Source organism: Hyla sarda, chromosome 2 (genome assembly GCF_029499605.1).
Source record: "Hyla sarda isolate aHylSar1 chromosome 2, aHylSar1.hap1, whole genome shotgun sequence".
NCBI classification, from domain to species: domain Eukaryota; kingdom Metazoa; phylum Chordata; class Amphibia; order Anura; family Hylidae; genus Hyla; species Hyla sarda.
Genome location: NC_079190.1, coordinates 283,158,428 through 283,168,990, shown reverse-complemented (window position 1 = coordinate 283,168,990; position 10,563 = coordinate 283,158,428). Strand labels below are relative to the sequence as shown.

Here is a 10,563-nt window from a genome sequence, read left to right as displayed (position 1 = left end):
CTTTTACCCCTTGTAAAAATTCAAAAATTGGGTCTACAAGAACATGCGAGTGTAAAAAATGAAGATTGTGAATTTTCTCCTTCACTTTGCTGCTATTCGTGTGAAACACCTAAAGGGTGTCATTTTGTCATTCTGAATGTCATTTTGAATACTTTGGGGGGTGTAGTTTTTATAATGGGGTCATTTATGGGGTATTTCTAATATGAAGACCCTTCAAATCCACTTCAAACCTGAACTGGTCCCCGAAAAATACCGAGTTTGAAAATTTTGTGAAAAATTGGAAAATTGCTGCTGACCGTTGAAGCCCTCTGGTGTCTTCCAAAAGTAAAAACTCGTCACTTTTATGATGCAAACATAAAGTAGACATATTGTATATGTGAACCAAAAAAAAATGTATTCGTAATATCCATTTTCCTTACAAGCAGAGAGCTTCAAAGTTAGAAAAATGCAAAATTTTCAAATTTTTCATCAAATTTACGGATTTTTCACCAAGAAAGGATGCAAGTATCGACAAAAATTTACCACTATGTTAAAGTAGAATATGTCACGAAAAAACTATCTCGGAATCAGAATGATAACTAAAAGCATTCCAGAGTTATTAATGTTTAAAGTGACAGTGGTCAGATGTGCAAAAAACGCTCCGGTCCTTAAGGCCAAAATGGGCTCCGTCCTGAAGGGGTTAAAAGAAAAGAATGTGTGTAGAAATAGCAAATACACCGACCCCTTGTTAAGGACCTATTTTGTACAAAAACAACACAGATTATGGTATTTTTTATAACACAGACATCCTATCTAAATCATTTGGAACACATACCTTGGTTTAGGATTTGCAACTGTACTCACAATGGCCATGCGCAGCTCACTGTCTCAAACGATGTGGCTTACAAAATGTCTGGAATTTCGTATAAGGCACAAGTTACACTTTAAACCACTCTACAGCATAAGCGAAGAAGCACCCCTCTAAGGTTGTGTTTCAGTAAAACAACAGAGCTGGACCATCCATTGCAAAAATGACACCAACTGGTCATATTTACTTTGAATGGGGTCCATCGGGTTTTTGTCTAGTGTGTTTTGCAGGAGTTAAGCAAAGAGAGAAAAAAAAGTGAGACCTGCTGTTTTTTTTTTTTGCACCCAGCTCAACTCTAGTCATTTGAACAAACCGCGAATGGAGCTCAACGCCAGCCACATGTCAATTAGACCTATTTCTGATAATATAAAAGGACAACCTATCATGCAATACCAATGAAAAGACACAGATATCATGCAGTTTTTGCATGTGTTTAAATGATTTGTCCCGTTCAGACTGCCCATTTTCAGATACCCTTTTTAACACTTAGTTAATGGAAGGAAATCCCTTGTGCAGGACCTGCAACTATTTGTTGGAGCAAAGAATGGTTACAACGGGAATCTTTCAATCTAGATGGCAACTGATGTGGATAGACATAGAAAATGCTTAGTTTCCACTGCTGTGGTGCTGCAGAAAAATAGAACTCTAAGGCTATGTTCACAAGGGGGGAATTCTGGACCTTGCAAAAAATAAAAAAAATAAAAAATAAAAAAATGAACATGTTATTTTTTCTGAGCAATTCTGAGTGGACTGCATTGCCGTCAATGAGTAAGGTGCAGGCCCACAAGGGCCTAGCACCCTAGGATATAGCCAGTGGTCCCTGCACTTGGAAATGTAATCTGAAACTGCTGGAAACAGGGTGTAGGTCATTAAAAATGTGTTAGAAACATACTGGTGCTAAGGTCTGATTAACAGTTGCCCTGCTGAAGTCATCAGAGCAGTCTCCAGGCATCCTCAAGTCAGGGAGTCTGTGCTACAAGTCTGCCAAGTACAGCTCTAAAACCTTTCTCTTGCTCGACGATTGACATCCATCCTACTTGTTTTTAGCACTGCATTGGCTGACGTCATATGTAGAGGATTTCATCCACTAGCAAGTCCCCACCACTGATCATAGCTGATTGTTAGCAGCCAAGCAGGGGCACATTCATCAGCTTATAGGTAAAAAGACCCTTTTAATAAGTATAGTTTAAAGTCAACAGCCCATTATAAAGAAAGAAGGAACGATTTGTGCTCTTTTCACAACCACAGCATGGTTTCAGTTTATAATGGCACCATGACAGCTATGCCAGATCTGCTTTCAAACAGGTATCTCTGTACTCTAACACACTTCATTGACTACAATGGGTTCATCCAAGTCCCTGTATTGTATACAGCTATCATAACACTGCAGAATGCACAAGTCTCCTTCACAAGTACCAGAAAGTAAAACAGACCCAATAAAACTATTTTGAGCAGACTTCCATTTTTTCAGTTTTTGTCTCTAAACATATTCCATTAAAAAAAAACTGTAGAGTGTTAAACTGTGTTCATTTAGTCTACACTGAACTCTGCAGCAGAAAATCTTCAGCTTCAAATTTGCACAGGATACTGTATGTGTGAATACACCCTTACATTATTAACATGCTTTTTTCAGTTTTTTTCAGTGAAATGGAACCCACCGACCCCAAACTTCACATGGAGAATGTTCCAAAAAATTTTTAAAAAATAATGCGAAAAACAATGTAATGCAAAATACAACAAAAATTTGTTCCAATGGAAATGCATTTCCCCATTATTAGCTGGTTAACATGAAAACAGCAACCTTCACAACACATACAATCATCCACACTAATGAAGGACGATCAATGGCCATATTCCCATTAAAAAAAAATTCAATTTATGTCACTGAATCCCATGGTCTGGCAGATATAGCTACTAAACATTTTAACTCCTTAAGAAGAAGAAGGTGCCATAAAAAAAGCTTTATAATAAAAGACAAACTTAGTGGAGTTAGAGTGAAAGTAGATCTAATTTTACGGATTGTTAAAACCACTTGACATATACAAAACTTAAACTGTACATATTGCATGTGGGTTATAGCCTATTGTCCAGAAAGGGAAAAAAACTTTTCTTTCGGTGGTGAAAGGCGAGTTCTGTCTGGCCTCCATTTGCAAGGGATTGATTCCTATTGGACTGACAATCCAGGTGCCTACAATGAAATTGTGGACATTGAGAGGAGTGCTCCTAAGCAGTGTAGAAAGTACCCTGCATTCCCTAGTGCAGAAGATTGGCTACTGGGATCTATAGAGCATTAATACAGAGCAATTGGTGTTTATCAAAAAATGTCACCTAGGAGGTCCAGGTTTTGTTTCAGTTTTTTTTTATCATAGCCCACAATGGTGGCCAGCACAAAAGCAACAACTTCTGTGTAAAAGGACTCTGCTTTCTTTTCCCATTACATAATAGTCTGCATTTGTCTTTTAGATAAGGGGTGTAGGCTTTTTCCCAGGCCATGCTTCCTTTGCATACTTCTTTTTCTTAGGCTCATTAACAGTATCTGCAGGGAAGCTGGATGAAGTAGGGGCAGCCGTGATGGGGGCAGCTGTGGGTGTGGTTGGTGCTATATCCACTTCTGGTGCCAAGTTAGGGAAAGGCATGCCACCCATCAGAGCTGTGCCATGGCCACCAGCTGTCTGTGCTCCTGATTCTGCATGAGTAGGAGGAAGACCTCCATACAAGCCTCCAGAAAACGGGAAATTCTGCACACGTCGTCCCACAGAGTCTTCCAAGCTAAGGGAGCCAGATGTTTCCATTTTCTTTTTCTGTGGGATTATCAAAACAGATTTGTAAGGTAAAATTGCATTATATATATATAAGAGTGAGAGGCAGACAGAGACTGTGTAGAGGAGAAACTAAAATCTGGCTAACATACCTTGACTGGAACTACAGCTATCTGCACCATGTTCCTGAAGCGACCAACTGAAGGATCCACATCCTCTGTTAGAAAAGAGCAGTTGTTTAAGAGTTTGTATATAGTTTAAAGTGAGAGTAAGTTTATTTGGGAAATGTGTTTTTGGAGGAGACTCTAGTTTGGCGTATGCAAGATTGTTTTCGAAACACGAGAGGCAATTTATGTCCATAAAGCAGATGAGAATAAAATCACCAGCATATACTCGTACTATAAAAGCTCATAATTCATTTCATTTACTACTTCAGAAAAGCAAAACCTAAAAAGAAAACCTTGTGAGAGTTGACAGAAACCACAACATTAAGATGGGAAATGACAAATCATCAAGGGCCCTGAATGGTATCCTGTAATGTTTATAAGGCCTGCCATGCATCTGTTCACCTGGATTTATAATTTCATCATCTTCACTAAAGCTGACTCTGTAACTCCTCTTTTTTCTCCGAGATCTCTGGATGTCCAAATTTCCCTCTTCTATGGTAAGTGTGGATATTCTCTTGTTGTGAGCTGTGTTGAACTCTGTAAGATTCTGCAAAGGACAAAGTAGGAAAGTAAAAAGTAGGAACTGACATTTCACATTTAAAATGACTTCTCAATCTAATGTGCATAACTTCCACCTCAAACCCTGTATAGCATAGTCATGTATTTATTACAGTGTAGGATGTAATAGTAAACATGTTGTCTAGTTCAGTTTTTGGAGTAATCTGTTTACTAAAGGCTCAGGTAGGGAATGGCATGGTTTGTCTACTGCTTATTGTGACTGTCAGCTCATGTTCTCTTCAGCTATTATATTACTTTAAACAGTCTGGTTGCTAAGATTAGCTTGACAAACCGCTGCAGCAACTAGTGTATTGCTTCATTTACCAAAAATGACACCTTAGCCCAGAAAAACAGCCCTACATTTTGGCTACTAGGCATCTGCCTTTCTTTCCCGCAATCTGCTGTCCATGGCCTGTTGTCAGGTGAAATCTGACTAGTAAGCCCAGGACAGAACAAAGGACTTGAAGCTGGGCATCTGTTATGGGCAGGAAAGAGAGAGAGCCTGAGAAAGCCTGGGCGGCTTACAGTCTGCCTGTAAATTAAGCTTTCCCTCTCAGCTCTAACCACAATTCAGCCGGAGAATCCGCCAAAATGTACTGCCCATTAATTACAATGGGATTCCACAGTCCTATTCAGACAGTGGAAATTCCACTTTCAGCAAACATGTAACACCAGTCTTATATTTTGCGGAATTATGCAGCAGAATCCCATTAAAGTCAATGGGGCTTCAATTTTGGGGGACTTCCTTTGGATAGGGGATAAGATGTCTAGGGGTGGAGTACCACTTTAAGGGGGTATTCTCTCTCTCACACACACACACACACACACACACACTGGATGCGCAATTACTGATATGCAGTTGAGGATTTTACAAAGCAGTCAAAAGTACATGAGAATTGTCTAGTAAAATCTGCAGTTGGGGATCCACAAATGCAGATTTGATAACTTCAAATCCGTAGCAGATTCTGTGTGTGTGAATGCACCCTAACAAGACATTTGGAGCCCCTGAAAAGAGTGAGTTAATACACCTATGAAGTTATAATAACCACAATAAAATACATTTTCCTAACATTAGCCTAATTTATTAATCTAGTGGATGTGCCCTGTGTGATGACCTAACGCAAAATGACCAACTTAATGACCAAACACAAAAAGAAAAGAAAAAAAAAACATAAAATGCTGAATACCTTTTTAAATCTATTGCTGTATTACTTTAAAACAGCACCCTACCTTGAACATAGACGTAAATAAGCAATAACACCCAGCTATGTTAGATATAAACAAACTTACATCCAATTCTGTCTCCTCCTCTGGAAGGCCCAAAAGCCCTTTCAACTCATCATCCTCCCCAGCTTTATCATCTCCTTTCAATGCAGATGGAAGAGTTTGAGGCTTCTCCCTAAGTGTGTACATTCGTGTTGAAGCACCAAACGAAACAGTGGAGTCAATAGGGATCTGTTGGGGCTTGTGGGGTTCTAAGCGGATATGGCCAAGGAAAGTTCCATGAGCTGAAAAAAAATGAGGAAAAAAAAACAAAACACAAAACGTTTCTTTATTGGACAGTGAAATAAAGATGTTCAAAATTTAGTTTATCCAAATTATTCAGAACATAATCTTATACAGTATGTACTCACTGCTGTTGAGATCTATTAGAAAGACTCGCTTCAAATGCTTGTGATAGACTAGTGCTGAATGAACTCTGGAGCAAGACTGATGGTCGATCGTAAAGTCGCACATATCTGGGTTCCTTCCAAACAAGTAGAATTTCTTCTCATCAATAATAAGTTTCTGTAGGAAGTTTGAGAAATATAAAGTTTAAGAACAAAAAAATAAAACAAAAACAGAAAATAAGATTAACAAATCCCATGCCAATTGGCATTAAAAAGTAAGGGTATTTTAAGAAAGAAAATTATTTAAAAGACAAAACCATGTACACCTGACTATGCATACACAATATAGAGGTATGTATCCTTTTTTTACAAATTAAAGAAGCAATCTGATTGGTTGCTATGGGCAACCTATTTCACTCTTCCTCAGGTTTTGATAAACCACCTACTACGTCTTCAGGGGCCTTCAGACAGTCACTATAATATGACATTGGTATGATTAGTGATATAATATACATGCTCAAAAGAGATAAAAGCTCACAATTATGAAGGTCGAGTGTTTGGGGGCCCACTGTGGTGTTAGCTTATTACTGTCCTATGCATGACAGCTGCCTAATGCCTGTGATTACTTCTAATCAGTTATGATTAAAAAAAAAAATTATGTAAAGGAATGATAAAAATAGTCCAAAGTAAACAATTAGGCATCAGATAAAGCCTTAAAAAATTCCATTTATAGTATAGAGAAATATTACAATAATATCTGTACAATAAGTTATAACCCAGAGTGTCACTCCACACACTGAGCTTAAATTCTTACGGCATTTACTATAGCACTTCTAGGACCCAGATACCACGGATACCCTGGAGATGAACCAGAGCAGATATCTAGGTAAGTATCAAGTGCACTGGAAAAATTTTTGGAAAACTTCTTAGTGCTATCTAGAAAAATCACTGAAATGATATAGAAGAGGAAATTTTGTTAGCACTTTACAATAAAGGGAAATGGTACACACAAACGTCAGACAACAAAATAAAAGGTTCTGTGTTCCTGAGATAAGGAGGTGATACATGGATTTATGTGATGACAACAAAGTGCTTGCCTTATCCTGTAAACCAGCTGCCAGTACTGTGGGGATGGGGAAATAGAACTAAAGCTGATTACATGCATTAGATTACTATAGGTGGTGAAAACTGGCATGGTCTAACAGCAATCTAATGTGTATACGGGTCTTCCAACTGTTCCCTGGAGGCAGCTGTAGGGAGAAAGGGGATTGGTCATTAGACATTTCAATATGCCAGGCTTTTTTGGTGGATCGCCGGCTGTGGTCATATAATATAATAAATCTGCACTTACTGAAATCTTAAATTCCGATTTGCATAATCCTGTATTTTTACAGCTGAAAGGGAATCTGTCAGCTTTAGATCACACTCAGAGCTCAAGTGTCAAAGAGGCTGTGCTAAAGCTTCTGCCCTCCCCTCTCTGCCCTATACGTTAATCAGTCAAGAAAGAGGGTGAAAAAGGAACCCTGCAACGTGGTGATAGTGTAAGGTACTAAAGCACTTTCCTGTTCTCACACACTCACACACACACACACACATATAAATATAGACAAAAAACAGCACTCCCAAGAATAAAATGAACTGTTGTAGGGTGGTCTCAACGTGGAGTTCAAGATCACACCTAACATGCTGTGAAAGATCTTGTGGGTATGTGATATATATATATATATATATATATATATATATATATATATATATATATATATATATGTATATATATATATATATATATATATATGGACTACCCTATTTATTGATTATGGTTTTCATATTTTACAGGTACGACGTACAACAAAACCAGAGGAATATATCTACATTTTATTTATACGATTATGGATGGACTATATCACATGGTGTATAAGCGGATGGATAGTTGTCTTTTAAAAAAATAAAAAACACATTTTTATAATAATGAATTGTTTGTACTTTATATTAATTCCCTTATGAGGCATACAGTAACTGTATGTAGTGAGCATGCATATCCTTGATAAGCAATTTCGGTTTTTTTCATTATTTATATTATTTAAAATAGGAAGGTGGGCCCTGTATGAATGTAATGCAGTGACATTGGAACTAAAGTAACGGTTCGCCACGCTGGTTCTAATACTGTTTAAATACAGTTACCAGGACATTTGATTAGGGACCTTTTGCCTTTCAGTGACCCCAAGAGTTTGGGGTTCACTGGTTTGGCACTCAAAGTGTGTACCGGAATTGCAATCGTGCAGCCAGAGACACACTCAAGTTGATCCTTTCTTATGTCTAGTAATATGCTCTTGTTCCGTATGACCGTAGTTCCTGTGATGGACCCATATATTTCCTCCCATATTTTTCATATACTTTTCATTTAGTGGAAGTTGGTCTGCTCCTGAAGCTGAGCACCCAAATGGATCTGGAATCTTGCCACACAGTGCTTCTCCTCCTGACCCCCATATCCCCTCCTCCTATCCTGATCCCATATCCCCCTCCTCCTATCCTGACCCCCAAATCCCCTCTTCATATTCCGACCTCATATCCTGTCCTCATATCTTGTTCTCATATTTCAACCCCATAGCTAATCCTCATTTCTAATCCTCATATTCCATCCTCAGGTGAGGCTGCGTAGTGGTAAAGATGTTGTAAGCTGAAAATAAAAGGGGTGTGGCCTAAAGGGGGACATGCCTGTGAGATGGGACATGGCATGCAGGGAGGGAGTGGCTTGCCAGCCGGACTGACAAACTCACCAGGAGATGCAGAGTGGAGCTTGTGGAGTAAGGCAACAGAAATCCTATACACTTGCATGGGACTTGAAACAAAAACCCCATCCTTCACATATGGCGGCAGGTTAGGGGTTAATTTAACTATTATATATATATATATATATATATATATATATATATATATATATATATATATATAAAGCAAAATCATCGGTAGTTGCAGTATCTTGTAATACCTTCTTTATTGGACTAACAAGATTTTGTAGAGACAAGCTTTCGGGATTCCTCCCTTTATCAAGTCATAAGCATTTCTGAGCTCACAAGGAGAAAACACAGGTTCTATCTCACAAAATATGCAGGGGTTAAAACAACATTAGTGGAGAATGGACATTAAGTTGGGCCATAAATTGTATAGCAATAGGACGATAGATACAGATAAGGATGAGGGGGGGGGGGGGGGGGCTGGAGAGCAGAGGTGAGAATAGTGGTTACGCTGGACAGACAATTTTACTATAGAGCCATAGACTGAAGATAAGACTAGACAGGGGAGGGGGAGCAGGGGTGTATCATCGGTAGTTGCAGTATCTTGTAATACCTTTTTTATTGGACTAATACGGCTATTCCTAACTAATTATATATATATATATATATATATATATATATATATATATATATATATGTGTAACATGTGACCAAGTATTATCGAAATATCTCCAGCTGTTTGGAAGTAATGCAGTAACATATTTCCCATAGACTTGTACGGGACCTTTAATAAAATCTCGACTCTCGCAAATGGGGGTGGGTAAGGGTTAAATTAACTATCCTATGTTTGTTGTGGACATAAGTAACATGTGTACCAAACTTCAAGTTAATATCTTTAGCGGTTTTGCAGTGATGCTGGAACATACACACACGTTGAGATATAATATTATATATATATATATATATATATATATATATATATATATATATATATATATATATATATATACACACACACACACACACACACACACACACATATACATACATACACACACTAGCTGAGTACCCGGCGTTGCCCGTTTTTTTTTCCCCCTTCCTAATCCTTGTTGGGGAGGAAAATCAACAAAGGAGGAAGCTTTTGACTTCATATCCTGTCCTCATATATTGTTGTCATATCCCATCCTGCCATCCCGACGCAAAAAAAAAAAAAGTAGATAATAAAAGGGGTGGGGCTTAAAATGTGGGCGTGTCTGAGATAGGGTGTGACTTGCAAGCCGGATTGACACATTCACCAGGAGATGCAGAGTGGGGCTTGTAGAGTAAGGTACTGGAAGTCCCATATACTTGCATGGGACTTTAAAAAAAACAAAAAACATCTTTTATATAAGGGTGTAGGTAACGGTTAATTTAACTATCATATCTTTTATTTGACATATAAGTAATATATGTGTATCAGGTATTATTGAAATATCTCCAGCCGTACGGAAGGTATGTGGGAACATACATTTCTCATTGATTTGCATGGGACTTTAACCCCTTGGGGACGGAGCCCATTATAACCCTAAGGACGGGAGCATTTTTTGCAATTCTGACCACTGTCACTTTAAGCATTAATAACTCTGGGATGCTTTTACTTTTCATTTGGATTCAGAGACTGTTTTTTGTGACATATTCTACTTTATGTTAGTGGTAAATTTTTGTTGATACTTGCATCCTTTCTTGGTGAAAAATTCCAAAATTTGATGAACAAAATAAAAAAAATAGCATTTTTCTAACTTTGAAGCTCTCTGCTTGTAAGGAAAACAGCCCAAATAAATAATATATTGATTCACAAATACAATATGTCTACTTTATGTTGACATCATAAAGTTGAGATGTTTTTAC

The 10,563-nt window shown here is 38.0% G+C and overlaps 1 protein-coding gene and 1 non-coding gene across 2 annotated transcripts in view; both read right to left on the bottom strand.

The window, feature by feature from the left end:
• Positions 1-2,836: 2,836 nt before the first annotated feature.
• Positions 2,837-10,563, bottom strand: part of PPP1R8 (protein phosphatase 1 regulatory subunit 8) — a 20,549-nt gene continuing 12,822 nt past the window's right edge. The window contains exons 3-7 of the mRNA XM_056557285.1: positions 5,966-6,119; positions 5,622-5,839; positions 4,176-4,320; positions 3,759-3,823; positions 2,837-3,648 (exon numbers count right to left, since the gene is read on the bottom strand). Coding sequence (XP_056413260.1) covers positions 3,307-3,648; positions 3,759-3,823; positions 4,176-4,320; positions 5,622-5,839; positions 5,966-6,119 — 924 coding nt within the window. The 3' untranslated portion in view covers positions 2,837-3,306. The remainder of the gene's footprint in view (positions 3,649-3,758; positions 3,824-4,175; positions 4,321-5,621; positions 5,840-5,965; positions 6,120-10,563) is intronic.
• LOC130359776 (small Cajal body-specific RNA 1) lies at positions 6,697-6,844 on the bottom strand. Its single transcript, XR_008890458.1, has one exon. It is a non-coding gene; the product is annotated as a small Cajal body-specific RNA 1 (non-coding RNA).